At 39.7% G+C, this 20,287-nt stretch overlaps 1 protein-coding gene across 1 annotated transcript in view; it reads left to right on the forward strand.

Moving 5' to 3' along the window:
- wdfy1 (WD repeat and FYVE domain containing 1) overlaps positions 1-18,627 on the forward strand; it is a 114,228-nt gene extending 95,601 nt beyond the window's left edge. The window contains exons 8-12 of the mRNA XM_053507206.1: positions 13,478-13,583; positions 17,098-17,199; positions 17,360-17,490; positions 17,598-17,706; positions 17,810-18,627. Of these exons, the coding sequence (XP_053363181.1) occupies positions 13,478-13,583; positions 17,098-17,199; positions 17,360-17,490; positions 17,598-17,706; positions 17,810-17,863 (502 nt within the window). The 3' untranslated portion in view covers positions 17,864-18,627. The remainder of the gene's footprint in view (positions 1-13,477; positions 13,584-17,097; positions 17,200-17,359; positions 17,491-17,597; positions 17,707-17,809) is intronic.
- The last annotated feature ends 1,660 nt before the right edge of the window (positions 18,628-20,287 follow it).

The following is a 20,287-nucleotide window of genomic DNA, read 5'->3' on the forward strand; positions in this document are numbered from 1 at the left end:
TTGTGAAGATCAGTGCCCGCTGCGCGGCTCTTGTAACTTTAGATGAGCAGGTTTTGGAGCTGTTCTACCTGCTCCCGCAGGCTCTGTATATGCTCCTGGAAAAAACGTGACGTCCTCGAAGTCGAGTGATGGAGGAGGAAAAAGCTCGACGTCCTCAAAGTCGGGTGATGGAGGAGAAGGAAGTGCAACGTCCTCGCTGTCCAGCGGAGGTGCATGAAGCGCTGTATTCTGCGTGCCGAACAAAAGAGGAGGCGGAGGAGAAAACGCGTCATCCTTGTAGACAATCTGTGGTGGAAGCTCGTCGAAACTCAGTGCCCGCAGTGCGGCTCTTGTAACTTTAGATGAGCAGGTTTTGGAGCTGTTCTACCTGCTCCCGCAGGCTCTGTATATGCTCCTGGAAAAAACGTGACGTCCTCGAAGTCGAGTGACGGAGGCGGAGGAAGTGCAACGTCCTCTGTGTCGGGTGATGGAGGAGAAGGAAGTGCAACGTCCTCGCTGTCCAGCGGAGGTGCATGAAGCGCTGTATTCTGCGTGCCGAACAAAAGAGGAGGCGGAGGAGAAAACGCGTCATCCTTGTAGACAATCTGTGGTGGAAGCTCGTCGAAACTCAGTGCCCGCAGTGCGGCTCTCGCGAAGATCTAAGCCGACAGCATGGCTCTTGTGAAGATCAGTGCCTGCTGCGCGGCTCTTGTAACTTTAGATGAGCAGGTTTTGAAACTGTTCTACCTGCTCCCGCAAGCTCTGTATATGCTCCTGATTCTGCTCCGCCCAAAGCATGCAGATATTTCTTGTTCCTTCTTCCTTATTACCGCCATACCTGACACCTCTGGCCCCTACCTCTTGGTCGGTGCAAGGAATCCTGTCTCCCCCAGCTGCGTCCTTTTTAACAATAGAAGCGCCGAGCAGCGGTCATTTGACCGCAATGGGGTAAAAAAAATAAAATACTTCACACTCGATCAAATTCCAGGACCCTCCTTTCATGACTTTTCCTAGATCTGTGAGCTTAATCACCATGTATGCTTACATTTTCAAAATTGCACCAGTAAAAGCCAGTATAAAGCTATTTTGCTCTTATTTACGTGAAATTGCTGACAGCTGCGCGCCGGCCATGCCGTTTTCTGCCTTTTCCAACCTGCGATTCTCATTTCTCTTAGCAGATGGCGCAAGGGATCGCGCCAACTATCTATGCATCATTCAGTGCGTTTATGTAACTATCTCAGGTTTCATTCTATATATGCAGTTTATATATATTTGTATATATCTCCGTGAAATATCGACAATTCACCATTCATTCTGGCGTTGATAATCAGCGATATTTTATAAGGAGATTTAGGGGATTTAGCTTTACTTAATTTTATAATGTTTTAAGAAAATTCATTAGTTTGTTCATTCTGTTTAAAAATTTCTGTTGCAATTATCTCTAAAAAATGCAATGACCCCTCCTGAGGATATAAAGCTTTATTAATGTGTTTGAATAAATCAGATCTACCACAGCAGATAATAAACTATGCTATGTCATAACCGAAGCAAACACCACGATTATGCCTCGTTTCGTTCGACGGGAACGTGGGTCACAGGTGTATTATAAACCTGCGGAATGTTTCACTCTTTATGCTCACATAAGATTCATGTAATAAAAGCGAGTGAAATGTGGAAGTGATGTGTGGCCACTCAATGAGAACTAAACCAAAGATTTCGGTAACTACACTGAGTGTAACATCTGCATAGTGACACTAAACAGCTGAACAACTTCACTTTTCCGTTTTACCTCTGAGGAAAAAAAAGCTGTATTTTGTTTGTTTATATTTAGAATTTTTATTACAGGACACACACACACCTCCCCTGAGCCCTTGGTAAACATCCAATTACTGTCGGTATGCAAATAAGTCAAGACGTAGCCTAACGTAGTGTCGTGTCGGATTTCAGCAGTCACGGGGTGAAAAGAGTTTGAAGTAGTTGCAGTGTTTTTTTCATTTACAACAAGCTCAGCGATGAGTCCACTTTGTTTCACTGTTTATGACATAGTGACACTAAACAGCTGAACAACTTCACTTTTATGAGAAAAATAGCTGTATTTTGTTTGTTTATATGTGGAATTTTTATAAGAGTACAAGAGTAAAAGAAGGTAACAGTTTGGTCTGTGTAGTTAGCGCCCTTGTCGAGAATAAATAAATGAATAACATCTTCATATCCCCTCACAAAAGAGTGCCATAGTCTATTGTTAGTTTGAATGATTTGTCTGAAAGTAATTCACTACATAATTACCCTAACACCATTGATCATGAGTTTTATATATATATATATATATATATATATATATATATATATATATATATATATGTGTGTGTGTGTAATCGAGGCCGACTCTACACAGGGGCAAGAGGGGCAGCGCACCCTCAAATAAATGTCTGCACATGTTAATATATTCCTAAAAATCTTATATTAAATATATTGCTGCTATAAAGTTGATAAACTGATCTGCGGTAGCAGAAAAATCCACCGAAAAAGGGACAGGCTGCAGCGCGCACACACACACACACCTCCCCTGAGCCCTCGGTAAACATCCAATCACCGCCTGTTGGATTTGGATTTACATTTAGGCATTTGGCAGACGCTCTTATCCGACTTACCTCATTATACATCTGAGCAGTTGAGGGTTAAGGGCCTTGCTTAAGGGCCCAACAGTGGCAACTTGGTGGTTGTGGGGTTTAAACCTGTGATCTTCTGAACCGTAGTCCAATGCCTTAACCACTAAGCTACCCCTGGCCCACATTTCAGCGGTCACGGAGTGGACCAGTTTATATATTAATCTAAGTTTGAACTTACCAGCATTGTTAGATTCAGATTCCGCTTTAGTTGTGTTTCTTAATCTTTCTCCACATTTTTGTGTCAATCAAACTATTATATATATTTAAATAAAATCGCTATTAGTTGACCCTGGAGTTTAGTTTAGCACACAAAAAACAGAAACGTTCTTTCTGGTAAATCAACTGCATATGTGGTTTATTTACAGCTATTTAAAAAAATAAATATACATTGTACAGTACAAGGTAAACACAAGAAAGATTACAAAATGAAAAAACAAACAGTGTCTACTTTATAAACAGCTTAGTATACTGTGCGTCAAGATGCTGAAATCCCTTGCATGTTGCCCCTATATTTTGTGCTTCCATTTTAAGTGGAGAGATATTTGACCGACAGCCTAGAAACAAAAGAACTGTAGGTGTGATCACAACCCCCTCCGAACGACTGTGCCATCCATCACTGACCACCTCAGAAGTTCCCTCCAATGTATGCTGATGTTTTGCAAGTATTTTTATCACCATTCAAAGGCTTACAATTCATTTAACCTAAGTAAATGAATATAGTCAAATTTACCTCGTGTTTTCTACTATAAAATTATCATAAACCAAATCTAAGCCAAACGTTACATTTTTAAGTCCTTGTCCTGTTGGAAGGGATCCACTATAGTAAAAGCCTATAGTAAATTTGACTATATTCATCTACTTAGAGCTTCTCACTTAAAAACTAATTATCACCACATAAGTACTCTAACACCATTGATCATGAAGGCTGAACTATTATGATAAATAGCATTTATTATACTTCGAGACCTATAAATAAGTCAACAGGTACGTCCACAACTCACTGTGTAGTTGGGGCGGCTACAGAGTTTGGGCGATTGAGCAGTGCATTATTTACAATGACTCAAAGAGTGCACTATACCCCACAGCAAGTGCTGGACTTTCTGTGGAATATTGATGAGATGGAATCGGAGGGCGAGCAATGTGAGGTGTCAAATGAAGCAGATGAGCAATAGGGCGAAAGCGAATTAAATCTGAATGTTGAATCGGATTTAAAATCAGACTCTGAAATTGAGTGTGCAGGGGACTCATTTTAAGAGGCAAAAGATGGCACAGTATGGGTTGAACAAAAGGCTGAAAACCATCGGGGGAGAGCGCGAGAGTGCTATGTAATGAAAGAAACCCCAGGGCCCACTCCTTATGCCAAGGGCAATATTACAAGCCCATTGAGCAGTCTACTGTGTTTGATTGACACAGAAATGTGGGAAAAGATTAAAAAACACACTGAAGCGGAATCTGAACGAAACAATGCTGATAAGTTCAAGCTTACAGTACATGTGATGAACTAAAAGCATTCACTGGTCTCTTTATTTGAGAGGTATCACGGGCGGTTAAAGCATGAATCTGAATGATTACTGGTCCGCTGACTTGAAAAATCCTATTTTTAAAGAGACAATGTCTCGACAAAAATTTAGAGACATTATGCGCTATCTGCGCTTTGATGACAAGAACACAAGGGCTGCCCGACTTGTGAATTATAAATTTGCCATGATCTCGGAGATATTTGAGAAATTTGTGAAAAACAGCATTGCCTCTTACACATCCGGTGTGAACATAACAGTAGATGAGCAACTGTTCCCTACTAAAGCACGGTGCCGTTTCATACAGTACATGGCCAATAAACCAGACAAGTTTGGTATCAAATTCTGGGTGGCCGCTGATGTTGAAACAAAATACGTGTTGAACGCAATTCCCTATCTAGGGAAAGACGACAGTAGGGCGGCTGGTCAGCAGTTATCAGACAGTAATGCATATTGTGGAGCCTTTCCTGGGGAAAGGAAGAAATATAACAGACAATTTCTTTACCTCGTTGGGACTTGCAAACAATCTTTTGGTAAATAAAACCACCATTGTTGGCACAATGTTGGAATTTAATTGAAACAAAACTGTGGGGAAAGATTAAGAAACACACTGAAGCGGAATCTGAACGAAACAATGCTGATAAGTTTAAGCTTAGTAAATATATAAACTGATTCATATTCATACATTCATTTTTTTTTTCTGTGCTTGTTGCTGAGGTATTTTTTGTACCCCTGATCGCACACTGCCCTTTTCGAAGGACAGTCTGGGAGGGGATTTTTTACCCTCGTTATCCTAATGTATCTTATTCCTTATTTTCTATGATGGCGCCCTAGGTGGCTGACGTCGCGACTCTGTGGTCGCAAAATAATTTCGCTGCATATTGTACTCTGTATGATTGTGCATGTGACAGAAAATAAATCCTTGAATCCTTGAATCCTTGAATATATTAATATTAAGATTAATATATAAACTGGTCTACTCCGTGTTCGCTGAAATCCAACAGACGGTGATTGGATGTTTACAGAGGGCTCAGGGGAGGTGTGTGTGTGCGCGCGCTGCAGCCTGTCCCTTTTTCAGCTGATTTTTCCGCTACCGCAGATCAGTTTATCAACTTTATATCAACAATATATTTAACATATAAATTTTAGGAACATATTAACATGTGCCGACATTTATTAGAGGGTGCGCTGCCCCTCTTGCCCCTGCGTAGAGCCGGCCTCGATTATACACACACACACACACACACACACACACACACATATATATGTTACATACATATATACACATATGTATATCTTTATACATTTGGAATTTGCATCTACATTTTTTGTTGCATGTATAGAATTAGTTTCAGCTAAAACTCATGATCAATGGTGTTAGGGTACTTATGTAGTGATAATTACTTTCAGCCAAATCATTCAAACTAACAATAGACTATGGCACTCTCTTGAGAGGGGATATGAAGGTGTTATTCAATTATTTATTCTCTACAAGGGCGCTAACTACAGAGACCAAACTGTTACCTTCTTGTACTCTTATAAAAATTCTACATATAAACAAACAAAATACAGCTATTTTTCTCAGAAAAGTGCAGTTGTTCAGCGGTTTAGTGTCACTATGTCATAAACAGTAAAACAACGTGGACTCTTAGCTGTGCTTGTTGTAACTGAAAAAAAACGCTGCAACTGCTTCAAAGTCTTTCCACTCCGTGACCGCTGAAATCCGACACAACACTACGTTAGGCTACGTCTTGACTCATTTGCATACCGACGGTGATTGGATGTTATAAAAAATTCTAAATATAAACAAACAAAATACAGCTTTTTTTCTCAGAGGTAAACGGAAAAGGGAAGTTGTTCAGCTGTTTAGTGTCACTAGGCAAATGTTACACTCAGTGATGTTACCGAAATCTTTGGTTTAGTTCCCATTAAGTGGCCACACATCACTTCCACATTTCACTCGCTTTTATTACATGAATCTTACGTGAGCATAAACGGTGAAACATTCCGCAGGTTTATAATACACTGCGGCCAAGTGAACCACGTTCCCGCCGAACGAAACGAGGCATAATCGTGGTGTTTGCTTCGGGTATAACATAGCATAGTTTATTATCTGCTGTGGTAGATCTGATTTATTCAAAAACAATATTGTTTTAGCGATAATTTCACAGAAGCGGGTTCATAACTAAATCGCTGCTCCTGCTCCATCTGAGACGTTCAGAAGTTTCAAATAAAATGAAGAAACTAAAAAATTTTCTCAAAACTATATAAAATTAAGTAGAGCGTCCTTTTTGTTATAATACGAAGGCCCTAGATGGACCAAGGAAGAGAAAAAACGGCAGGAAAAAAGTCATGCCAAACACTTTGGGTTATAATGCAAAACATGACCTGATTTTTTTTTCTTCTGCCATTTTTTACTCTTCCTTTGTCCCTTTAGAGACTCTATAGTAGGTTTTCTCAGTTGAATATGAAAAAAATACTGCTGATTATCAACGCGGGAATGAATGGCATATTGTCCAAGTGCAAGTTTATCTTGGAGCTAAACTATTTGCTCTTGGTAAAAGCGCCATCTAGCGATCATTGTGTGAACCGCGTTATAAGTAGGTGACACTGGCGCGTGCTTCTAGTGTTAAACAGTGTGTGTCTAATGGCAAGCCTGCAGCCTTCCCAGCTCTGCTGTGCCCCTCGCTCGCTTCTTTCTCTCTTGTGCTCCTGGAAGTCGCTCCGGGTGGCCAGCCGACCGCTCTTAGTGTCCGCTCGCTCTGGCGCCATTGTCACTGCCCCCCCCCCCCAAAAAAAAACATTTAGGGGAGACACCTCTGCTATGCCACTGGTAAGGTCTAGCATTTTGTCACGTTTGGGGTGTCTGTGTCGGCGTGGCATAAATGCAGAGGCAGAGAGTGACGGTTTTAGAATGTTCTTTTTAATGATTATTCACACAAAAGAAAAACACAAATAAACTGGAGCACGACCAAAAATACTGGAATGCACTCGAATTTACCCATAACTATAACAATAACAAATGCTAGACACCCACTCTAAAATAAAGCGCCAATTTATAATCATCAACTTAATTATTCACCTCGGTTCAAGTGCGCTCTTTTATCACCTGACCAATGTGCATTCTGGGAAACATAGTTCCCAAATAAACATAACTAAAACACAAAACAAGTCTGGGCATTTGTCGCCCTCTAGGGGTTAACCCTTACAACTACCATCACTGTAGTACCATCACAACATATTATGAATTTTTTTATGACTTAAGCTTTACTTAAAATAACTGCGGCAATTGCAGTGTTTTGGAAAATGTCTAAAATAAATAGATTAAAAACAATATGACTTACTTTATTATGCTATTAAGCTTGGTCTACAAGGAAATCTACATAACTAGTATTATAATAGATTTGTCTGGTAAATAAATCGGTACAGGACGAGATGAGAAACTGCTGTGTATGTCTTTCAAATAGCTGTAACTGTTAGTTAATAGATGTTCTAGCACAAAGTTAACATAGCACAAGTGCACAAGGCAAACAATAACATAATATTATAATATGCCGCAAGTGGCAAGGGTTATTCTTGCTGGGGCTAGATAAGCTGTTTAATAAATTACTTCTTGCTTTGATGTATCCACTGCTTTATATTTATAGGGTTTAATTTTGTCTGGGTGAAGTTCCTTGTGATGAAACTATAGGAAGGCTTAATGTAAGCTCTTTTCCGGCCACTGATATTGATTTTGTGAAACTAGTTAACTAGTAGGGCATTTTGGCAGTCACTAGTTAACTAGTAAAGTGAACTAGTGGACACTTATCCCTCAATAGTTGCACTAGTTGACTGCACTACACACACACACACACACACACACACACACACAGTACACGTCCAAGCACCTGTGCCATTTGTATCGCTACCCAAAATAAAATGATGATCTCAAAACATCGAGGATGCAAAATTGCCTAAGGATTTTTGATATTTCAATCGCTGGACAGGTGCACTTATTCTAAGGTGTCTTGTCCGACTGCCCTTGTGCCATGAGCTCTAGCACCTCGTTTGGCGGTAAGCAGTCTGCGCCCTGAGCTTGAACAGGTGCAGGGAGTGTTTCGTTTGTCACCTTCACGCCGTGGCCTCCATCAAATGTGTTGGTGGTGCTCATGGCATCAACAGCGCAGTGAGTTTAACAAGCTTAAACTGCTGTGTTATCAGCCTAGCATGCGTAGCATTCCAACTCATGTCGGAAAGAATTTATAAACGTTTTCTAATTGTGGGCTATTTTTTACTTAGAATATTTGTTATTTTAATTTAAATGAAGTTTGGGCTCAGGACTTCGATTCGGCATCGTGATTCTCCTCTTTAATTTACTCCATTGTTTTAATCAGCGCTCAGCCGCATGCATAAAGTTTTCCGGAGCGCACCGGCAGAAGTAGACTAATGATTATAAACGCGTCGGGAAAACAGCAAGCAGACTGACTCTGACCATTTAAAAAAATGTTTGCGTTCATTTTCTGACGCGCTAGAGTTCACCAAAAAACAATACAGAACAGCGCACCTTATTTGCTTTCAAACATTTATAAAATCACAACGTTTTTTCGTTATTGTGAGTGCGCTTAAATAAAAGTTGAGTCTTATAAAGGCATGTAGTCTTATATAGTTTTTGCACATTAATCAGAGTCCTCATCTGTTACATTTTTGAGGACAATATTTTTTTTTCAGCCTGTCACGGCGTGCGCCCAAATCAATATCGCTCCTCGCTCACTAGTTAGAATGGCAACTACATCCCACATCATAATACATGCTGATGATGACCAACACGTCTCCCCTGATCTACCAGAGCCAAGTAAAAAGAATGGCAAAGGCGGCCTCTTCTTCAGATATGCGAAGAAGTGGGGCGGCGGAATTAGGCACGAATGGTGAAGAAGAGCTCTCCTTGCTAAAGATCCCGGGCTTTCGGGAAGTGCGGCATGCAAATGGGGCAAATGGAACGCGCCCCAGGGACTTCAAAGAAGAGCCAGCGCAAGCAGACAGAGGCAGGAGCTGCTGTCCGCGGATGGCCGTCGTACTCGTATTTTATAGTGCAGGGTGCAAGCCCGGGATCATTGGCATGGGTAGCTCACCAGCATGTCATGTGGGCATTATAAGATTTGTATTGAAAACTTCTAACTAGAAAGTGGCAGCTGGCACACCTAAAAATAGACGCAGGTTAATTTTTTATAGTCTAAATTAAAATCCTCCTCTTTAGTGCCTCCTATTCCTATTAATCCTATTGTTCTTTTAGTGTCACTGCGTGTGCTTACAATGCCAGACAACATTCAAATGCAAATTATTCACTCTCCCCAAGTGTGAATCAGCTGTTCTCACCTATACATATTAACCTATACGTTCTCACCTAAAGTGTTTAGGTAAAATTCCACCTATACAAGTGTGACAAATATGCAAAGAAAAAAAATAGAAAGGCAAATACTTTTTCATGGCACTTCACATGTAGTCAGATTGTTCCACTGGCTGAAACTGTGGCAGGTGGAGTTATAGCACTTTTCAAATCACACTAACTATACACTGATATGAATAACTTTGAATGATGAATGCTACGTTAATATGATCTCGGGCTTGCTCCACATTATAAAAGCAAAGCGCGGAGTTTAGTCCGAGATCAGGGAAGTACGTGATGTGGTGGAGAATAGGCAGTGGCGGTTCTACACTGAATTGCTCCCCGGGCGAGACTCCCTCCCGCCACCCCCCGTCAGCGCCACTTCTAACCAACCAAACCCCCTGTCTGACGTCTGCTCGGTCTTGTTAATTTGTTTTAAAACCCCCAATTCTGCGAATTCCCCAGCAGCGAATCCGGTTTGATGACTTCACACCTGTTTAGGGCTGCAACAACTAATCGATAAAATCGATAATTATCGATAATGAAATTCGTTGTCAACGAATGCCGTTATCGATTAGTTGGGCTGGTCACGTCACTGAGGCGCGCGACCACAAGATGGACAAATACACACAGATACACAGCCGCTCGCGCAATGGAGGTTACAGAAGCGTCTGCAGGAAAAAGCGCGCGCCCCGAGTCCTCCAAGGTATGGGAGCGATTTACATTAAACGCCTCTAAGAAGACGGTAACCTGCACGCTATGCAAGACCGAGCTTTCATGGCACGTCATGCACGAACACTTAAAAAGAAAACATGTTGGTGTTACGGATGGCAAAACGTCAGCAGGGTCAGTAAAAACTGTATCTCTCCATCGTGTAAAAGTTGAAGTGCTTTTAGTTTAAACTGTTTGCTAACTTCGGGACAGTCGCGCTAGATCTGTTCACGTGCTACTCGCTAACATCACATTGCGCAATCACCTCATGAGCAATAGTGATTAGTTAAATGGCTCTACTTTAGATTAGCTTAAATTAAACGGTGCGAATAACAGGAGAATATTACATTTAGTGATTGTTGTGGTTTTCAGCGAATGCAAATAACAGTATATTTGTGACTATTAGCTTTTTGCATTTCTACAGTTTTTTTTATAGTCCACTACAAAGTTAACTTGTAATTTACTGTGGTTTTACTTATGCATACAGTTTTATTATACAAAATAACATTATTTTAGCTGTTTATATCTTATCAACTGAATATATCAGTGTATTTTTTAAACTATATATTATATACTACATTTCATTTAAGGTTTAAAATGTCAAAATTAAAGATTATTAAACTCTATATGAGGATTTTGCATTTAAAAATGTTTATTTTTATACATGAATAATACCCTGATTTTTTTTTTTAATAGTTATAAGCGAAATATCAAATTAAAGAAGCGGTTAGGTTTTATTCGATTAATCGATTAATCGAAAACAGAACCGGCCAACTAATCGATTATCAAAATAATCGTTAGTTGCAGCCCTACACCTGTTGTAAAGGTGAGATGGGGGATTACAGTAACGGTGGGTGCGCTTCACCTCGGAGCGCGCTGTCGCGTTGTATTCAATGAATAGACTAAAACAAAAGCATGTTTGCTTCAGCATTGGAAACAATATTGTATTAGGCTAACTTTATTAAAGATTATACACTTTTGTATTCTTTGTCCACACACGTGGGCATCTTTAAATTTTTAGATATTGATCCTTTCTCGATGCAGCAAATTTTCTGAGCAAATTAATAATAATTTACATGAATGAAAAGGAGGAAGAAGAAAAGGTTACGCGAAAATAAGAAAGATTTAGAGGTAAATGCTGTGGAATGCTTCAAATGAACAGATTCTGCCTATAACAGGTCAGGGACAGTGAGGCTGGATCCAGCAGCGCACCACATCCCACATCATAATACATGCTGATGATGACCAACACGTCTCCCCTGATCTACCAGAGCCAAGTAAAAAGAATGGCAATCAAACAGAATAAAATTAGTAGCAGCATTAACTAGTGCTAGTTATTATTATGGTGGTCAATATTAATTGAAATAATGTTTCCCAGCATTATTTCGTATATTGACTACCATAATAATTAAAATAAGTAACTAGTTTACTAGCATGAGCTACTGCTGCTACCGATTTTATTTCAGCTTACCTGTTCAGTTTTATTGCCATTCCTTTAAAAATATTGTCTTTATAGATTTATATGTTGTTTGTCTTGATGTCCTTTTTTTTTTTCGTTTCTTTGTTTTACTAATATGACCCAATATATGTTCAGTGATACTTCAAATAACATGTTTAAATAGCATTGATTTCTGTATTGTGATATATTTTTATACTAGTAACTGGTGTTAAAAATTTATCTCTACATTAATGAGCCAATGTATTATGATGTGGGCTGCTGTGGGCCAGGAAGTCCAGGGCCTGTAATAACGAATGGAGAAAGCGCAGTCAAAGATTCTGCGTTCCGCGGGGGGCCAGTCGTGAATAGCTGACACTCAGTGAATGCCAATGAAATTGAAGCATTTTTGCCGCTTTCCACGTGGTGTGGCGTTGCTTAAATAATACTATTAAATCGTCCAGACCCTGGTTCGAATCCCGCTCTGGGTGAAAATGTAATAAATGTGAATCCTTTGTTTTACACTTTTTGCTTATGATTATCATTAAATTATAGCAACTGTGAGGTGAGTGCTAATGTGTTTCATAGCTTAAGAAAAAAATAATTCTCAATTGCAAACATGCATTTAGTACTGAAGCATAACCTGATAATGTATTGGCTATATCGTGGCATTTTAGCGCATAGCACCAGCATTTTGAGCACTGGCTGGGAATCGAACCTGGGCCTCCCGCATGGTAGGCGAATCACCTACCACTGAGCCACCACTAACCGGCTGCGTTTAAAAGCGCATAAAAACAATACTGTTATAGTATCTTTGTAGTACTTTTGCACACGTGCGGGTGCGCTACAAGAACAACAACAATAATAATAATAATAATAATAATAAATTCGGAGAACTACTACTAATAATAATAATAATTCTGAATGAAAATGAAGAATAAATACATATCAGTTTGAGCTTGACACGTTTATGAGCTCTGTCGCTTGCTGTCAATGGGCGCCTAAGAGACATAAACTTTTCAGCTTCAGTAGACACACAATACTTTAGACTGAAACATGACTGCCCCCTACAGGTATTGAAGGGCATTTTCACAGCTTGCCGCGCGATCCCTTTTCCGAAAACGTGCGTTTTTAAAGGCCAGATCTGTACAGGGCTGGTGTGGTTACATGTGGCCTGCGGTTGTGAGGCCGGTTGGATGTACTGCCATATTCTCTGAAACGCCTTTGGAGGAGGCTTATGGTGGAGAAATTAACATTCAATGCACGAGCAACAGATCTGGTTGACATTCCTGCTGTCAGCATGCCAATTGCATGGGAAAATAGGAAAATTTCCTCTAAAACAAATAGGCATCTGCGATTTCCCTTGCTATTTAAAGGTGCATAGACAACACTGTGTGACGTGTCAGTGTGTGAGATTCATTTCCCTAGGCGCGGTTACGATTTTTGGACACATGATGGCAGTGTGGGAAAAGAGGACAAAGATTTAGTCAAGTGGATTAGTATGCTTTTACTTTGGATATTTTTGTCAAAAGCGAATAAGACTGACTTTGTCGCACTTAAGAGTGATCTACGAACATGCTTCTAAAACAGAACAGGTTCATATATGGGATTAACTGTACTGAGCTTTATGAATAGATTAACTTTTTGTATATAAAAATACTGTTTAACCTGTTTAATGTTTTCATTGCCACTGTTCAGAGGTTAGCAGTACAGTTTAAAATTGTGATGTCTTCTTCCTTTTGTAGGTATTAGATTTCATATTGTGCCAATTGGTATTGAAAGCTTTTCATTGATTTTTTTTCAGTGAAAGGGTGCAGGCTCTAAGGTACCTCCCACTGTCTAAGCAGTTGGTCTCCTGCTCGGCTGATGGAGCTATTGCAGTGTGGAACATGGACCTGCCACGGGAGGAGGTATATAACCACATTATCTTTTAGGACTAAATAAATGTTTAACAAAAACCATAAAAGAAATAAGAACTGACAAAATGTATAGACACTATTAAGTACAGTGGTGTGGAAAAACTATTTGCCCCTTCCTGATTTCTTATTCTTTTGCATGTTTGTCACACAAAATGTTTCTGATCATCAAACACATTTAACTATTAGTCAAAGATAACACAAGTAAACACAAAATGCAGTTTTTAAATGATGGTTTTTATTATTTAGGGAGAAAAAAAATCCAAACCTAGATGGCCCTGTGTGAAAAAGTAATTGTCCCCTGAACCTAATAACTGGTTGGGCCACCCTCAGCAGCAATAACTGCAATCAAGCGTTTGCGATAACTTGCAACGAGTCTTTTCCGGAGTAATTTTGGCCCACTCATCTTTGCAGAATTGTTGTAATTCAGCTTTATTTGAGGGTTTTCTAGCATGAACCGCCTTTTTAAGGTCATGCCACAACATCTCAATAGGATTCAGGTCAAGACTTTGACTAGGCCACTCCAAAGTCTTCATTTTGTTTTTCTTCAACCATTCAGAGGTGGATTTGCTGGTGCGTTTTGCATCATTGTCCTGCTGCAGTCCCCAAGATCGCTTCAGCTTGAGTTGACGAACAGATGGCCGGACATTCTCCTTCAGGATTTTTTGGTATACAGTAGAATTCATGATTCCATCTATCACAGCAAGCCTTCCAGGTCCTGAAGCAGCAAAACAACCCTAGACCATCACACTACCACCACCATATTTTACTGTTGGTATGATGTTCTATTTCTGAAATGCTGTGTTACTTTTACGCCAGATGTAACGGGACACGCACCTTCCAAAAAGTTGAACTTTTGTCTCGTCGGTCCACAAGGTATTTTCCCAAAAGTCTTGGCAATCATTAAGATGTTTTTTTAGCAAAATTGAGACGAGCCTTAATGTTCTTTTTGCTTAAAAGTGATTTGCGCCTTGAAAATCTGCTATGCAGGCCGTTTTTGCCCAGTCTCTTTTTTATGGTGGAGTCGTGAACACTGACCTTAATTGAGGCAAGTGAGGCCCGCAGTTCTTTAGATGTTGTCCTGGGGTCTTTTGTGTCCTCTCGGATGAGTTGTCTCTGCGCTCTTGGGGTAATTTTGGTCGGCCGGCCACTCCAAAAAAAAAACCTTCCCAGTTGTGTTGTGGACTAATGGCACAGGCCACCACAGAGTCAAAAAAGGTCTCCAGTAGTGCTCTGTGCAATCCAAAAAACCTTAGTCTCCTCATCAGAAAGAGTCTGCTCTGCCCTTTCTTATAAATTACATCTGTGTTGTCCGTCTAATCCAGTTTGCTGTTTAGATGAACACCCAGGTATTTATAAGAGTCCACTCTCAATGACTTTTACCTAAATGGTAATAATAAAGTGTGTTTGTGCCTGCAGTAATTCACCACCAGTTCTTTGGTCTTCCTCTGCATTTATCTCGAGGCAGCTCTGTTGGCACCAGTCCACAAAGTTCTGGATCAGTCCTTTGTACTTTTTGTCATCATCTTCCTTGATCAGGCCAACGATGGCAGAGGCTTTAGAGAACTTCTGCAGGTGACAGGTTAAAAGAGGTACAGAGCCAGGACCATTTCCTGTGGAGCTTAAGTGTTGTAGACAACCATGTCAGACTCATAGTCATGAGTCCTCACATACTGTGGACGGTATTTCCAGTATCCAAAAAGATATTTGATGTCCCACTCCCACGTACTTCAATTTATTCCTCAGAAGCGCAGGTCGGATAGTCAGATGTAGAGAAGACTACATAACCATGTTCTATGAAAGTGTAAGTTAACTTACAGTACACTCCACATTCATCGTGATTATTAGAAAAGGCGATCTGCAAAGATTCATAGAAAAAGAAATCACACTCACCAAGTCTGATGAAGATGAAGCAGGAACACGAAGCGTTAGTACAGATAAATTTTTTAGGAGCTGCTTCCTAGCAAAACCTGCTTTATATTGACCCGCGTTTGTAAAGCAGTCTAGTGAAAAATTATTAGCGTAAACATGAACGCATTTAGGTAGATCGGCGGGGACGTTAGCTTCAAAAACAAAATTCAGCCACTGCGTCCTCAGCGGCTCAGATGTCGGTAGTGAATGATGACTGCTGTGTTCGCTATTACACGCAACAACTGTACACCACACTCGCTTAGGCGACATTTTGCTCCAGCGGCGAAAGACAATGCCCGACAGCTTTTTTCTCACTCGGGGCGGGTCTTTGCTAAAACACCGGTGTCAATCAACTAAAGTAGAAGCGGCCTAATGCGGTGTGGCATCACATTGCCAGGCATTTGAGATTGGCCTGATTTCAGAAGGGGCATGTTATTTTAATAAATGAAAAGAAAATCACTGGGCAGCTCTTTATCATTGTAGAGCGGTTGTGTACACACTCTCCTAACACACATTTCTGTCCAAACTGCTTGAAAAAGTGCATGTAGGCCCGTATGACCCCTTTAAGAAAACAGGCTCAGGCTCTATATTCCAGCGTTTTCCAGTTTGGACTGCATTACCCACAAAACATTGCCCGCACTGCGTTGTGGGCAATGCTTTGTGGGTAATGCAGTCCAAAGCATTGCCCGCACTGGACTACACTCCCATGGCTATACCCCATGTGTGTTGTGAAGACAGGCCCCACTGAACTGGGGGGCGGGCTCAGCAGAAATCATAAGCATTTAAAGGAGCATGTACTGAAACAGGTTGCTGTTGCAGAACAGAGCTAGTTTTTACCAGGTAGTGTTTTTTTTACACAACCTTTGAGAATTTTTAATTAAAGTATATTACAAACTTTTCATTAGGACCCTAAAGAATCATATTAACATTTAAAAATTGGGGCTGGATGACCCCTTTAAACATCTATGAAAAGTTATTCTTACTAACCTCCAGCATGTACCACTATCTTTGAGAACCTGTGCTGTCCTAGAGCCCTAAGGTTACCTGCTATGTCTGGTGCTCTGGCTCCCGGGATACACCTAACCACTGCCGCTGGCGCCCCTAAAGGCCTAGCTAATTTCACATGTCTCAGTATAGAGTCTCCTATAACCAGAGCTCTTTCAGGTGTTTCAGTGGGTGCATCACTAAGGAGAGCAAACCTGTTGGACACGTGGATATAAAAGGGCCATTTGCTTAACTCAAAATTCTTGGTCTATGTGAAAGAATATTTTAATCTATGGTTTTAAATGTTCACTGAGGTGAATACAGGTGAATACTACAATAGAATAATCATTGAACCTTGGCCCAAACTATGATGATTATGTGACTTCGAATTATTAGGACTCATTTCCACATTGTTCACAGAACTGGCTCACACATTTATGGACACAAAACTATAAAGGCTAATACAAGTTACGTAGTATTTGAATTGTATAAGTGTATAAGTTATTTCCGACCACATGGTGACAAGTCTTACCAGTACACCAATACTGTTACTAGCAAAAACATTTTCACCTGTGTTTTAATGGTTTGCTGTTTTCTCTCAATATGCACACAGGCCCCACATTGGCTGGATAGTGACTCATGTCAGAGATGTGAACAGCCGTTTTTTTGGAACATTAAGCAAATGTGGGACACCAAGACCCTTGGTCTTCGACAAGTATGTGTTAGGTTAACAAAAGTTGTCTTTTTTATTTCTCTTGTTTAACTGATAAATGTGCTAGAAGTTGTCATACAATATTGAAAAACCAAGAGCTGACATGGCAATTTGGCACTAGCTCTTTTTAGTCAGTAATGGAGATGCCTTTTTTGTGTTGTAGCACCATTGCAGAAAATGTGGTAAAGCAATTTGTGGGAAGTGTAGCTCTAAAAATTCAACCTACCCCGTCATGGGCTTTGAGTTCCAGGTGCGAATGTGTGATGACTGTTACAGCACTATAAAAGAAGAAGAGTAAGTGTTTAAAGTCACAAATACCAGCATTTCAGGTCCATGCACACACCTTTTTTAACCAAAATAGAAAAACCCATTTGTGTGTTTGTGCGTGTGTGTGTTTATAGTCGAATACCTATGGCATTTTTCCATGAAGGGAAGCACAACATATCTCACATGGACATGGACCTATCTAGAGGCCTTATGGTCACCTGTGGGAGCGACCGTATTGTTAAGGTAGTGAATATATTTTGGTGATGTAACTGTGAAGGCCTATATTGGGATGTCCTGAGGAATAAAAAAAAAAATAAGCCTAATTCATTTAAATTTATTTCCACAGATATGGGACATGATCCAAGTGGTTGGCTATAACATTTCAACAGGCTCCAACTAAATGAATGTAACACTTGAAACCTCACCAGTGCATTCTACACACAGAAGCCCATTATACTGTAGGAGCTCTGCACTTATAAATCCACAAACCTGGTCTCCTCCCTCTAGTTATATTTCTGTATGCCTATGTAATTTGTGTCCTCTTTGTCATCTGTCATAACCTTTTATTCTCTAAATTGTAATAATGATCATATTGATGTGTGGTGACCCTTGTCAATCATGACAATTCTCTCTCTACCCCACAATGCCTTATTCAACTCAGGTGAAAAACTGTAAGTTCTATTTATACTGTAATAACAGTGACCCATAAAACTGTTTCAATGCAGTTGATGACCTACCTATGTTGCCATGGAAAGTATCTGTAGTAGACAGCAGCAAAGTGGTCAAGCATGCCACAGATGGAAAAAAATGATTGAGCAGGTCTCCTGGGAATGTCCAGGGCTTTTTATGTATGTCAAACTCTGTATTCAACTTACTCATTCATTATATTAGCCATGTGGCAGAAGCAATTCCAGAAATCCTCAAACTAGCTCATGTGCTAGCATCCACTATGCCATGGTCAAAGTTTAAGATAAGATCACATTATTCTCTATTCTGCTGTCAACATAATTTGAGCTGTTGAACTGTATCTACATTATTTTATTCATTTCGTTGCTGCCACATGAATGGCTGATAATTACATGCATTATACACAGATGTACATAATTAGCCTGTATATGTGTACAAGTGTATATGGTACTGCTTCCTGTCTCCCTCTCTCGCTCCCTCACTGTCCTTTGACTAAATTTTCTTTGAAATTCAGTATTTAATAATTGCCTTATAATGTGTATGTGTGCACAGATGAGAATTTTCTAGATCATTTTTGTAATACAGATATTTAAACTGCACAACCTTTGTGCCAAGCAATTTGTTTTATGTTTTACTAACCCAATGTTAATCATAGGACTTGTGTTGAAATTTTCTGATCATATAAAATAAAAACATTAATTTATTTAATTGAATGCGGGCTATGTGTCTGCTATGGATTGGCACCCTGTCCAGATGCACCCGATTAGTTGGCCGGTTATGTTTTCGATTAATCGAATAAAACCTAACCGCTTCTTTAATTTGATATTTCGCTTATAACTATAAAAAAAAAAAATCAGGGTATTATTTATGTATAAAAATAAACATTTTTAAATGCAAAATCCTCATATAGAGTTTAATAATCTTTAATTTTGACATTTTAAACCTTAAATGAAATGTAGTATATAATATATAGTTTAAAAAATACACTGATATATTCAGTTGATAAGATATAAACAGCTAAAATAATGTTATTTTGTATAATAAAACTGTATGCATAAGTAAAACCACAGTAAATTACAAGTTAACTTTGTAGTGGACTATAAAAAAAACTGTAGAAATGCAAAAAGCTAATAGTCACAAAAATACTGTTATTTGCATTCGCTGAAAACCACAACAATCACTAAATGTAATATTCTCCTGTTATTCGCACCGTTTAATTTAAGCTAATCTAAAGTAGAGCCATTTAACTAATCACTATTGCTCATGAGGTGATTGCGCAATGTGATGTTAGCGAGTAGCACGTGAACAGATCTAGCGCGACTGTCCCGAAGTTAGCAAACAGTTTAAACTAAAAGCACTTCAACTTTTACACGATGGAGAGATACAGTTTTTACTGACCCTGCTGACGTTTTGCCATCCGTAACACCAACATGTTTTCTTTTTAAGTGTTCGTGCATGACGTGCCATGAAAGCTCGGTCTTGCATAGCGTGCAGGTTACCGTCTTCTTAGAGGCGTTTAATGTAAATCGCTCCCATACCTTGGAGGACTCGGGGCGCGCGCTTTTTCCTGCAGACGCTTCTGTAACCTCCATTGCGCGAGCGGCTGTGTATCTGTGTGTATTTGTCCATCTTGTGGTCGCGCGCCTCAGTGACGTGACCAGCCCAACTAATCGATAACGGCATTCGTTGACAACGAATTTCATTATCGATAATTATCGATTTTATCGATTAGTTGTTGCAGCCCTAATATGCAGTCATATAAACTGGATTGTGCAACCTCATTACCATATCTGAGGCAGAGGTTAAGGTGAGACTGTTTGTGTTGCAGTGCAAGATAAAAATTTTGTCAGAAAGAACGTAGCTTTGCCTTTATAAACTCATATTGCTTATATCAAACAGTGATTGAACATCTGTGACAGCTGTGTTTATATTCAGATGATTGGTTGATATCCACTTATCTACAGTACTTAAAACGTTTTTGTGCACACACATTTTATATATGGATAGACCTGAATTAGGAATCTTTTGAACTTAACATTGAATTTTAGCAAAGTACCTTTCTTGTCCGAACCCATTGGAAGGTACTAGCACAAACCTTAAAGGGAAGCACAACATATCTTACATGGACATGGACCTA

This window comes from Clarias gariepinus, chromosome 11 (assembly GCF_024256425.1).
Source record: "Clarias gariepinus isolate MV-2021 ecotype Netherlands chromosome 11, CGAR_prim_01v2, whole genome shotgun sequence".
Taxonomy (NCBI): domain Eukaryota; kingdom Metazoa; phylum Chordata; class Actinopteri; order Siluriformes; family Clariidae; genus Clarias; species Clarias gariepinus.